Source organism: Phyllostomus hastatus, unplaced genomic scaffold (genome assembly GCF_019186645.2).
Source record: "Phyllostomus hastatus isolate PE091 unplaced genomic scaffold, TTU_PhHast_1.1 phas_contig_38, whole genome shotgun sequence".
Lineage (NCBI taxonomy): Eukaryota > Metazoa > Chordata > Mammalia > Chiroptera > Phyllostomidae > Phyllostomus > Phyllostomus hastatus.
In genome coordinates this window covers 17584479-17598101 of record NW_025333869.1, presented here as the reverse complement: position 1 = coordinate 17598101, position 13623 = coordinate 17584479, and the positions used below count along the sequence as shown (strand labels likewise).

The window sequence follows — 13623 nt, the reverse complement described above, 5'->3', positions numbered from 1 at the left end:
ATGATACTATTCCCACAGAGCACTAGGGCATAGTCCCATTGCATGCATACCTGAGACTGGGGTGGCTCACAGAGACCTGGGACAGCCCTGGTTATAGAAAACATCCAGGTGGCCAAGTGAGAAATGGAAGACATGATATCACCACCCAAAATGGACTACATAGACTTAGAGCAGGAGTTATCTTAATTCCAGACATCAACACTGGTATTTTTCCAGATGTTTTCTGTATTTCTTTATTTGCCCAGAAAACCTGTGAGTGGAGAGCAAGTTGCCCTCCCACTCAACAAAGAAAGCATAACCTGAGACTGAATTTTCCATTTTTTAGGTAAGTGGGGGCTCAGAGCCAGTTAAGTTGATTTATAATAATACAGAAATATAATGTTTCTTGGAACCAGAGCAATGGAAGCTGATGTTAACACATGCATGAATTATTACACTTAAATCATCTCTGTTCAGTGAGAGAGTAGGGTGGATACGATTATAAGCTTCAGGTCCAGGTAGATGGGTTTGAATCAAGTCTCTGCCACTTGTTCTATGTAATAAAACTCAAAAACATTTAATTTCTTTAAGTTTCAGTGTCCTCATTGTGTCTTCAGTGTCTTCAGTGACCCTTAAAGACCCTAAAAGACATGGAAAATAATGCTCATCCCATGGCATTTAAATATTTAATAATTTATTTGCCAGAAGTGCTTGTTAAGGTGTTTGGTACATAGCATGTGCTCAATAAATAGTCAGTGGTATGATGAGTGGTATGAACACCTCATGAGATCTGAAGTTGTGTGGAGATATGAGCATCAGCAAGAAGTCACTTGGGTTATATTTGGGGTGGGGGTAAGATCTTCTCTGGAGGTATAGACTATTTGCTTTGAGGTTGGGGAGTTGAGTTGACACCCAAGACTCAAGGGAGTGGATAATGTACGCCAATCATTATGGTTGGGTTGGCCTTCACTATGCTGGGGCACCAGTGATGCTCTGACATCATGGAGAGCTGCTTCTATCATATGCTCAACCAGAACTGATAAATCTTAATGAGACTGGGTAGGCAGTGGGCTGCAGAGAAAGAGTAGAGGGGGCCAGGAAGCAAGCACCTCCTGTGATTTTGGAGGGAGCTTCCAACCCAGCATCTCACTGTTGCCATCTATAAATGAACTGAATATGAAGAGGAAGAAAGAAGTCTCTGTCTCTTGACACAGGGCTAAGTTAGGAGTGGCTGCCTAAAGTGCAGTGCTGAGAAGGAGATCCAGGGGGTATGTCAGACTAATTAGTGATCTAGGGGGAAGCTGATGTTAACAGCTTCTCAAGTAGGGCTCTACTCGAGAGAGGAGTCACCTCCTACTTGAATAGCCACAAGTAAATTTTGTTACAAAGGAGTTATAGCATTTCATATATCAGGTGGATCTGCAGGATAGAAGCTGAAAAGCAAGGCAGGACCCTATCTCTTCCATGGCCTTGATGCGTGGTCAAAACTCACAGATGGCTAGTCGGTACTGCAGGCAGCTCTTATCATTCCACTGCCCATCTGTGTACATCTCCACACACTTCTCTTTACCCTGACCCCTAGGCTCCCCTGGGTACCAGTTGGTATAATTCACAGGGGTCCTATCCAGGTAGTAGAAGACTCCAGAGATAGGGTCCCCAGCTAGACCCAGGTAGGTATAAGTGTTGTGCTTCTTCACAATGCTTGCAATGGCGTCATTCTCTTCTGGGCTCCTTGGGACTGCAATGCTGCCACCAACTCTGTCACATAAGTCTCTAATGGCATCAAAATTGGCTGACTGCCCATTGGTGGAGAAGATCTTCTCTCCCACTCTCAGCATGGAACCCTGCAAACTGAGGACTGAGAGCAGAGGAATATGGGTCAGGCCACTGGCCTCTTTGTCTCACTTGGGCTCTGCCTTTATACTCTCTCCAGTCTCTTCATCTCTGCCTCTGTCTTCCCTCCATCTTCCAATCCTAGTCTTTCTAAATTCTCCTCTGTGCTTTCATCATTTTATTCATTCACTTATCCATTTAACAATTATTTTTTAAACTGTCTTATTATGTGCCCAATATTGCAATTTTCTGGGATTCAATAGAAAGCAAGATAGGCAGAGAACTTGCTTTCCCATGACATGAGGAGCTAATCTATCTCCACCTCTGTCTGCTTTGGGCCATCAAAGACATCAGAAAAGGGAAGCATCATTATTTTCCCCAGAACATGCATGTCCACACCCATACTAGGTTCTGGAGCTTGGTGCTGAAGATGAGGAGAAATTAGGGAGAGCCCCACCCTGTGTTATATGTCCCTAAGAGGCCCCTTACCTCCTGTTGACTGCCAGATTTGATGCCTCAAGTTGTGGAGTGTGTTTTGGAGCTCCTCATCTAGATAAGCTGGAAGCCCTGTAGAGAAAACCCCATACAGTATGAGGGCAAGCCAACAGAGACCTCAGTTGCTGCCAAGCAGGTGTGATACCACCTGCAAGCCTGACATTCTTCTCTCTATTTGTCCATACCCACTGTGTAGGCCCGAAGTTGTAAGGGTCCATTACAGTGGAGTGTGTTTCCATACTCCCAAAACATGTATCCTTTCATGCAGACTTGTACCTGCTGAGCCTATCTCTCCTCTCCTCTCCTGCCACAGTTTTTAATGGCTCTGTCTGTTCACTTCTGTGGGTTTCTCTAGTTTCTGCGCAAAGGTCCCTGTCCCAAGGGTAAGTGTGGTTCTCTTTGTACTTTCCTGATGGATCTTGATTACTGTTCAAAGCTTTGGAGTTTTCCTCTGCATATGGGGCTCCCAACCACACCATCTGCTTGGATCTTTGGTCCACAAGACCCACTATACTTTTCAGAATGCCCCCAGCACCTCACCCCTAGGAAGGGACTCCCCTGCCTCCCAGTACTGCTCCCTTTTCTACACCCATCACCCTGTGCCTCCCATCACAGCAGCTGTGTGTATGGAGCACTTTCAACACCCATCAGTCCCTGCATTGTGGTCTATTACCCATACTCTTCTGATTTCTCTCCACAATCCTGTAATCTCTTATTTAGATTGAGCAATATGCCCTTTGGGAGCCTCCACAGTTTTGTCTGATCCCCATCATCTCTCATGTGACTATGTCATGGGCACTGTGTTCAGGTTGCCATTGCCCACCTTCCCCACCTTGCTCACCTGGAGGGCCCCTCTCACCAGGTTCTCCCTTTTCTCCATGCTCACCAGCAATGCCAGGGGCTCCAACCAGCCCATCACGCCCAGGGAGGCCTGGCATTCCTCCAGGGGGGCCCATGGGGCCTGTAGAGAGAAGGGGACATGGATATATGATATCTATCATCCATAACAAGGTTAGATTGGTGTGCCTGGACCTCCATTATTAGCCAGGCTGACTCATCTGTTAGCACGGAGGTACTTTGAGGAGAAACCCTGCAGGGGTGTTCCAGTCTAAGGGCTCCAGGAAACTCCCACCATGCCCCACCATCCAGCTGACCCTTGGACCAAGTCTAGAGCCCTGAACACACTGGGCTCCTGAAAACAGGTCACTGTCCCTCAGCTGAAGAAAGGGTCCCCCAGCCAGTACCTGGAGGTCCAGGGTCTCCTTTGATTCCATCTCTTCCATCTCTGCCTGGCAGGCCATGTGACCCTGGAGTGCCAGGGATGCCTGAGCTTCCAACACAAATTTCCTTCACTTCGCACTCAATGCCAGAGACCATCAGTAGGATGAGGGAGAGGGCCAAAGAGCACAGCAACATGGCTCCTGTCCCAGCTGCTCCTCCTGCAGAAAGAAAGGGCTGCCAGACCATCTGAAGCATTTGCAAAAGTCTCCCCTTCCCTCCCATGGCTGAGCCTCCGGGCTAGGGCAGGTATAGGCAGGAGCTCTGGGAAGACCCAAATTATTATTGGAAACTCCTAGCATCATCTGGCATCTAACATAGTCTCATGCCCCATTGGTCTGGCTTGGGGTGGTGTCATACCTGGGCAAGTGAGGAGGTATAGGGTAAAAAGATCTGGAGAGTCAGGGCGCCTAGGTTCTAATGAAGTCTCTGCTTGTACCTTGTTGTATGACCATGAGGAACTCACTTCACCATTGCTAACTTCAGCTAAAATTTCCTTGCCCTGGAGACAATCCTAACCTGTCCCTCTTGGGAAGAGGATGTGGCCATTCATCTACTCTGTCTCTTATCCTCTCAGCTACCCTCTTTTCAGGTACTAAGGGACCATGTTCCTGAGAATGAATGAAGATAACCAGGGTCCATGGCCTGGATACTCCAAGATAGTCAATGATGGGGAGACCCCCTCCCCCTGCTGGGGTAACCCCTTCTCCTTGGCAGGCTGTTCTTTGCAACGTGCCCCCCCTCCCCGACCCTTAGCAGTCCCTGCTGAAATCCTGGTGGGAATGGACCTAGCTGAGGAACCCAGCAAAGTATAAGGATATTTGCAAGCCTTTCTGCTTGCACCATCGTTAAAATTTTGTGAAACAACTGCAGGGGTGTGGGTAGAGGCCCCCTTCTTCCCAGCCTGGCTCTGAGTTAAGCCTATGACTGATGGGCTGGTTCTCACTGTCTCCAATGTGTGTATTGGAGAACACCCAGGAGATGGAGCTTAACTCACCTACACACACAGAGCCTACGTGGATCTCTACCTCCAGGTCATAGTGGAGAGGTAGACTGCACCATTTATACAGATGCAGACTTCCCCTGCAGCCTGGAGAGGCTCCTGTCACAAGGACCTCTATGCCAGGGAGGGCCAGTCAGGAAGAAGTCTTATTTACACAGCACATTTCTTCACAGAGCACTCAGGCTGGAGGGGTACTTAGGAAACCTGCTAAAGAGAAACTCCAGGTCTGTAAGAAGGGAAATTGCTCATGGGCTAGAGGCTCCCCACTCTTCATAACCAGTTTCCAAGCAGTGCAGGATAAGAGTACTTACACAGGGCTAGGAAGCCCTCCCCCACCTGGACTTCCCCCCACTATCCTGGCTGGTGATACTTACATGCAAGGATCATCATCCCCCAAATGCCCACTGCCAACAGAGAATATCAAGGCTAGATTCTTCCCAGGAGAGCAAAGAAGCAGATTAACAGCATGCAAGGATATATCCACGTGACTCCTCTCTGGGGCCATGCTAGCTCCAGAGCCTCTTTAACTCTTGGAAGGTTCCATGTGGTCCCAGACAGTGGAGAGGCCCTGATTCAAGTTGAGGGTCATCAGGTTGATTTGGAACAAACTATCTGTCATGGGATGTGCCTCAGCAATGAGCTTCCAGGCCTCCCAGCTCGTGCTTCTAGAGCCTGTGGCTGAGTTGGTGGCCATGTGGTTCAGAGTGACAGGTAATGACGGTGGCATTACAGGTAACACATATTCCCCTTTGCTCTGCATTGACAGATTCAGCTATGGGGAGCAGGGCAGGGCCTGAAGTCACAGGAGAGCAGCAGGCTCTGCCTTTGGCCATGGGTGATATCTGATAATCTGCAATGATGACGTGTTTAAGTGGTGAAATAATATGTGAAGCCCTAATTCATGATATTCCTTATTCAAGCCACTTGATTAGGAGGAAATCTCAAACAGTAGGATTGGTAACAGTGCAGAACTAAGACAAGAAAAAATTGCCATGCTTACTTGTTAGTGGTTTGAAAAGTCTCGAGATCCTCAGGAAGAGCTGGAGAACTTTTGCAGAGTGGGAGCTCAGCTAATGGAACCCCACTCTTGGAGACAGGAAGCCAGCCAGAGCTTACTTGGAGCACTGAGTGCTTTCAGCTGCCCAGCCACTGCCAGCCATGTGCCCCAGTGTGGGTGCTGGGCCAAGTGGGATGGAGGAGCCAGGGCCAGGGCAGGGCCGGGGTCAGCTGGGGAAGCACTTCCATCAAAAAGACTTCAACTCTGGTTGGGAGAGGGAGGCTGTTCTGCAGGTGAAGGAGCAGGAACAGAGATCTTCTAGGGAAGATTTTGAAGGGTCTGGAGAGAGGTACCTGGGATGTCCAGGGCCATGTGCTTGGCGGGGGAGGGTGTGGATTTGGGAGTCAGAGAGGCCTGAGTTGAAATTTGGAGCTGCCACTTATTATCCATGTAATCTTGGTCAGTTCATATAAATGTCAGCCTTGGTTTATCATTTTTATTATTATTCTGAAACAATATCAAAAACTTATAGAAAAGTTGCAGGTTTAGTACAGATTTTTTTTTCTGAATCCATTAAGAGTAGGTAGCCAATATGATAGATCCATCACCCCAGAACTTCCACACAAATATATTTTCCTATACAACCACAATAGAACCATCAAAATCTAGAAATTAACATAATTCAGATATTACTTTTTGTTAAAAAGTGATAGAATATCATGGGGCATTTTATTTAATTTCTTAAGTTAACTGTTTATCTAATCATTGAAGTCACTCACAAGTTTAGTGGCAACATGCAAATATATGCCATATACAATTCTAATAAAATGACTATTCAATTAGCTACCTGGCTTTACCGCCTTCATCCTGTGTCCCACCATTTTCCCTTCTGCAACCTCTAAAAAGAAAGCACTGCTAGTGCACAGAATTGAGGGGTGCTTTTCATGTCTCTCTTTTTCTGATCATGATTTTTCTTTGTTCTGGAGTGTTCTGCCTGCCCTTTCTGACACACACAGGAAAGAGGGAGATGAAGGGAGGGAAGGAATGAATGAGAGAGAAAAAGGGAGAGAGAGAGATTATTACCCAGGTCTCCTGAAGTCCACTTTAAATTCTCTGTCATAAGATTCCCACAGTCAGAAGTCTGTGCTTGTCTTCATTGTACATAAAGACAAAAGGATAAACAAATAAATTTACTGCTTGGATCAAGGTTTAATTGCAGGAATCTAGGAGGCAGTTCAACAACATGAAGGAAAAGAATTGAACCTGTTATTCACTGGTACAATTAACATATTCAATAAATAAATACATATTATATTGCTGCCTTTCCAATGAGTGTAATTTCATTAAAAATAACAACAAATAAACCTATTTCTTGTCCCCCAAAAATGACAATTTGTTAAAAAATTCACATTATTTATTTTTCTCTTAATTTTCTACCAACACAGCCTTTTCACCTTTCTCCCTGCCCTTAGTATTGTCAGTACTATCCCGCGTGCCTTCTGAACTCCAGAGAAGCACATCATGTCTAGGCTTTTTTTAACCTTATAGAAGTATAATTGACATAACATGAAATTTAAGGTATACATGTTGAGTTAATACACATAATCATGAAATGATTGCCACAATAATGTTAATACCCTCATCACCTCAAATAATTACCATTTACTTTTTGCGGTGAAAATATTTAAGATCTATTTTCCTAGCAACTTTCAAGTACATAATGCAGTACTGTTAACTGTAATCACCATGCTGCACATTAGATCCCCAGACCTGATTTATCTTTTAACTGGAAATTTGTACCATTTGACCAACATCTCCCATTTCTTCCACCCAGCCCCTGGTAACCACAATTCTACTCTGTGTCTACAATTTGAGATTTTCTAGGGTTCCACATTATATAAGTGATATCACACACTATTTGCATTTTTTCTGTCTGACTTATTTTGGTAGCATAATGCCTTCAAGATCCATCTACATTGTTGCAAATGGCAAGAACACCTTCTTTCTTGTGGCTGAATTTTTCAATTTAGATATAGTGTGTATACACACACACACACACACACACACACACACACACATATACACATACACACAAACATTTAGGTTGTTTCCATATGCTGGCTATCATGAATAATGCTGAATAATGCTGAAACGAAAGTGGAAGTGTAGGTATCTGTTCGAGATCCTGTTTTCTTTTCATTATCTGGACTATGAAACTAGTACAGCTGCCCAGGACAGTCCTTCAGTCCTGCTGTCCTCAAGCTCATTTTTGGTGTGTCAAATAACATGATCATTCTCTGAAAAGATGGGGTCTGAATTCAAATATTCTTTTATTTTTTTTCTTTTTTAAATTTTATTTTAATTATTGTTCAAGTACAATTTTCTATCTTTTACTCCCATCCCAGCCCACCCACCCAGCCCTCCCCACCTCCCTCCGATTTCAAATATTCTTTTAGAGTTTTCTGTTTTTATCATGGAAAAAACAAGATCTCACTGTATTCTCAAGGGCTTTGTTACCTGAACCTTCCATGTTGCTCCTGCCTCATTCCTCATGGAAGGTTTCAGGTCTCTGAATCCTGGGGCTGATCTCTGTGAAGCACACAGAACTCCCAAGAAGGAGCCTTTCCTCCTTCCCACAGGGAATGTGTGAGTCAGTTCTGCTCTCTGGCGTCCATATGAAAAACTGCAGCTGCATGATCTGTAGACCAAGGTCACATATCACCCGCCCTGTTCATTCATCCCACCTCCATGAGGGCTCCTTTGCATCAGGTGCCTTGATAGGATGGGAACCATAGTTTAAACCTCTGACTTACCCAGGCTGTATCCACGAGGATCCTGCTTACCCATGACTAGTCTGATAGATTCAATCTTTGCCCTGTGTGAGGGCTTTTCTGGCTAATTGTCCCATCCTAAGTTGCCCACAAAAGCTGGTATACTGTTATATACCTGGAGAAGCCTAATGTGAACCACTGTCCATTTCTGAGCCCCTGCTAGGTACCAGGCACTAGCTAGTAGGTCCATTTATGGTATCTCTCTGAGGCTCACTGGAGGGGAGGCTCCCTTCTAACAGAGGAGGAAACTGAGGCTCAGTGAGGTTCCATAACTTACCAGAGGTGGGCAGCCTGCAGATTCTAGAACTCGATTCAAACATTTTCCAGCCAACTCCAGAGCATCTTAGGTGTGATTTTCCTGAAGAACCCAGCACATTCTCTGCCCACAATGCCCACAGTTGTGAATCAAGCCCTGGACAGGGTGTCCCTAGACTGTTATTCTGCATAGCAGACCTCTTCCAAGCCTAAGGTCCTAAGACTGCTTACTGTATCATGCAGAGGCTCCATACGGCCTTGCTCTTTGCCCATAACCTACATCAATCCCTGGGCATGCTTGATCCTAGCTCAGCTGGACTGCTGGGCACAGAAACACACACTTCAATCCCCAACCCCAAGGCAGAAGGTGCTCCAGAGCTTGGCACAGGGTGCCCCAAGGCCCTTGGCACATTGTACAAGCAGTGGTGATATTGGGGAGGCCTCTTCACTCTAGATGACAAGAATGAGGGCCCCAGCAGCCCATATCCCTTGGTAAGGTGGAACAGAAATGAGAACCCCAGCCTGTATCCATCTTCTGCTGCCCTGAGTAGCTGAATTTGGTAAAGTCCTGGCCGGGGCCCTGACAACCAGAGTGCAGCAGCCCTGCAGGACTCAGACCACCAGGAGCCTCCTGGGCCTCTCCTTCTATACTCCTTCCCTCCACACAGTCAGCAGGGCACAGCCATTCTTTAATAAACTACTGTTTATGGAGACCATGAAGTAAACTCCACTGTTCTCTTACCACTGAGTGACAGAGAAGCACTGGCAGGGAGAAAATGCTCTAATATTTCTAATGTCTCTGGTGGTTGAACTGTCTCCAGATGTTTTTTAAGAAAGAGTGGATTGTGTCATCAAATTCAATATAACTCCTTGTGTTCTCTAGAAATTATATTTAATAGTTTAAATAACCACTATTTACTAAATTCTATCCAGGAGTTTATTTATAATACTGAGAAAAGGTAAAATCTAAAAAAAATCCAAGAAAAAAGTAAACACTTATATAAAAAGTTTTTACACTAAACACAGATATAGATAATTTTAAAACACATTTGAACAAAAGTGAGAGAGTACACAGTGCCTCATGGTGATTTGGGACTTGGACTAGCAGGATCATCTGCAGGCTCAGTGGAGCTTTGAGGCAACTCATTTCCATTTTCTGGATAAGGGTGTCCAGGGAAACCTCAGCCCATCAGGGACAATACAGAGGATGATGATTGTAGGAGGGTGCAGCCAGAGGGACCCTGAAAGAAGGACTTGTAATGGGGTTCAGAACCCAAGGTGTCCAGGAAATATTAGAAATATATATAGGCCTGGCTGGCGTAGCTCAGTGGATTGAGCGCGGGCTGCGAACCAAAGTGTCGCGGGTTTGATTCCCAGTCAGGGCACATGCCTGGGTTGCAGGCCATGACCCCCAGCAACCGCACGTTGATATTTCTCTCTCTCCATCTCCCTCCCTTCCCTCTCTAAAAAATAAATAAATAAAATCTTAAAAAAAAAGAAAGATATATAGGATGTCCTCACCCTCCACCACAGGTGTGAGTTGGAGGAAGGGACACATGGAGCAGGGCCATTTAGAGCTGTTTTGTATAGCAACTAACCTTTGCAGCTAACCTCTGGTGTGGTCATTTAACATATCTATAACCATTTTCTTTCCTTTTTCTTTTTTTTTTATCTTGAAAGTTACTGAAAATTTGTATTATCTTTTTTCTCACTTTTCAGACATTTTTTATTTTAATATTATTTTGGTATTCTTTTTCTTTCTGTATAATCTTCTTTGCTTGGCTGGTTATACTGTCATTTGATAGGTTCCCTCTGGTATGTCAGTTACAAGGTGTTGATAAGTTACTATCCTTCATCTGTGTTCCATTAATACACCTCTCAAGGTTCTATACTCTTTATTCTTGTTATCTAGACCTCATCGATTCTGTCACAAGACTGTCACTTTACTATTACTGTTAGTAAGACCTAGTCTATACAATTGTAAATACTTCTCAATACCCCTACCTGACCTCAGCCCACTTTGCAATTTTCTGAACTATACTATTGTGGGGGTTGTCTCTATTCTTTTACACACTACTCCTATATACTAATCTTTAATCCAACCCTACCTTAGAATCTGACCTCCCACAGCCTCACAGCTTTCTAGATCGAACCAACAATCCTCTCGTCCCCAATAAGAGTCTTACCCTCTTTCCATCCTTTCTAAAACGTGGATAGTGGGGTGGAGGATCAGAGTTAACACTATAAGGAGCCAAAGGATAACCCATCTCTTCTCTACTGGCTGCTAATGTAAATATCATAGTATACTGTCTTGCTGTCCTAAACCATTTTGCCTTACTCCTCCAACTGATCACAAAAAAGAGTAGAGGGAAGCTGTGAACACCAAGATACATGAAGGAGATTGCACCACTGAATCTCACAAATATTCTACCACAGAAGTTCACACCATAATTAGAGGGAATCAGAACAGATCAAATTAACAAACAAGAAGAAAAAAGAAGAAACACACAAACAATGAGACACAAAGAAACAACCCCCAATTGAAGGGAAACAAGGAAGCCTCAGGAAAAATGCTAAATGAAATAGAGGCAACTCAACTATCAGACAGTGAGTTCAAAACAATGATTATCAGGAAGTTCAATGAACTCACATTGAGTTTTCAGAAAGTAGAGGGAAACTACATCAATCTCACTGCAAACTATATAAACATGAAAAAGGAAATAGAAACTCTCAACAAAGGTCAAGAGGAAATGAAGAATACAATCTGAACTGAAGAACACAGTAGAAGGAATGAAAAGCAGGACTGATGAAGCAGAAGATTGGATTAGCGAGCTGGAGGACAAAGTAGAAGACAACATCCAGAAAGAGCAAGAAAAGGAAAAGAGGCTCAGAAAGAATGAAGAGGGATTGAGAGAAATGCAAGACAATATGAAACGTAATAATATCCATATAATAGGGATACCAGAAGGAGAAGAAGAACAAGGGATTGAAAACCTAGTTGAACAAGTAATGAAGGAGAACTTTCCTAATTTGATGAGAGAAAAAGTCACACAAATCCAGGAAACACAGAGAGTCCCAATCAAGAGGAACCCAAAGAGGCCCACCTCAAGACACATCATAATTAAAATGGCAAAATTTCAAGACCAAGAGAGAATCTTAAAGGCAGCAAGGGAGAAAAAGGAAGTAACATACAAGGGAGCCCCAATAAGGCTAATAGCCGACTACTCAATGGAAAAACTTCAAGCCAGAAGAGAATGGCAAGAAATACTCCAGGTAATGAGAACCAGAGGTCTGCAACCAAGGCTGCTATATCCAGCAAGGCTCTCGATCAAGATAGAAGGCCAAATAAGAAGCTTCCCAGACAAAAGAAGTCTAAAAGAATACGCCTCGACCAAACCAGCTCTGCAAGAGATCCTAAATGGACTGCTTTAAGGAAGGGAAGGAAAAGGAGAGAGGGAGAGGGAGGGAAAGAGAGAGAGAGAGGGGGAGAGAGAGAGAGAGAGAGAGAGAGAGAGAGAGAGAGAGAGAGAGAGAGAGAGAGGAACACACGTACATAAAAGAAAATGAATAAGTACCTATCAATAATAACCTTAAATGTAAATGGATTAAATGCTCCAGTCAAAAGACACAGAATAGCTGAATGGATAAGAAAAAATGACCCACATATCTGCTGTCTACAAGAGACCCACCTCAGGATAAAAGACCTACACAGGCTGAAAGTGAAGGGCTGGAAACAAATCTTCCAAGCAAATGGACAGGAAAAAAAAGCTGGGGTAGCAATACTCATATCAGACAAAATAGACTTCCAAAAAAGGTCCATAAAGAGAGATCCAGAAGGTCACTTCATAATACTCAAGGGAAGAATCCATCAAGAAGACATAAATATTGTAAATATATATGCACCCAACATACGAGCACCGAAATACATAAAGAAAATCTTAGAGGACTTCAAGAAAGATATGGACAGCAACACAATTATAGTGGGACATTTTAACACCCCACTATCAAAAAATGGACAGATCTTCTAAACAAAATATCAACAAAGATATTGTGGCACTGAACAATACCCTTGATGAAATGGACTTTACTGATATACACAGAGCCCTCCATCCAAAAGAAGCTAAATAAACATTCCTTTCAAATGTACATAGAACATTTTCAAAGATTGACCACATGATAGGACACAAAACAAGCCTCAAGAATTTCAAGAAAATTGAAATCATACCAAGCATTTTCTCAGACCACAAGGGACTGAAGCTTGAAACCAACCCGAAGGAAAAAAACCATAAACACTCAAAATCATGGAGATTAAATAGCATGCTATTAAACAATGAGTGGGTCAAGAATGATATTAGGGAAGAAATCAAAAGGTTTCTGGAAACAAATGAAAATGAACTCACAACAACCCTAAACTTATGGGACACAGCCAAGGCAGTCCTGAGAGGGAAGTTCATAGCGATACAGGCCCACCTAAACAGGTTAGAAACACTCCAAACAAACAACCTAACCCTAAGTCTTCAAGAACTCGAGGAACAACAACAAAGGCAGCCCAGAGCAAGCAGAAGGAAGGAAATAACCAAGACCAGAGCAGAATTAAATGACATAGAGACTAAAAGCACAATTCTAAGGATCAATGAATCCAAAAGCTGGTTCTTTGAAAAGATAAACAAAATCGACAAGCCCTTAAGCAGACTCATCAAGAAAAAAAGAGAGAAGACCCAAATAAACACAATCAGAAATGAAAGAGGAGAGATTACAACAGATACCACAGAAATACAAAGGATTGTAAGAAATTACTACAAAGAACTGTATGCCAAGAATTTTGAAAACCTACATGAAATGGACAAATTTCTAGAAAAATATAATCTTCCAAAACTTAATGAAAAAGAAGCAGAAAGCCTGAACAGACCAATAACAACAAAAGAAATTGAAGCAGTAATCAAAAAACTCCC

General features: G+C 43.6%; 1 protein-coding gene across 2 annotated transcripts; it reads right to left on the bottom strand.

Moving 5' to 3' along the window:
• Window positions 1-1340: 1340 nt before the first annotated feature.
• LOC123821029 (pulmonary surfactant-associated protein A-like) lies at window positions 1341-5074 on the bottom strand. 2 transcript variants are annotated; one of them, XM_045842302.1, is made up of 5 exons: window positions 4583-5074; window positions 3552-3746; window positions 3149-3268; window positions 2302-2379; window positions 1341-1837 (listed from the first exon to the last, which is right to left on the bottom strand). In XM_045842302.1, exons 2-5 carry the CDS (start codon window positions 3721-3723, stop codon window positions 1461-1463), a joined length of 747 nt encoding a protein of 248 aa, XP_045698258.1. In that variant the 5' UTR covers window positions 3724-3746; window positions 4583-5074; the 3' UTR covers window positions 1341-1460. The 2 variants fall into 2 exon arrangements, with proteins under 2 accessions (XP_045698258.1, XP_045698257.1); XM_045842301.1 differs by lacking the exon at window positions 4583-5074 and having other exon boundaries at window positions 3552-3800.
• Window positions 5075-13623: the final 8549 nt, after the last annotated feature.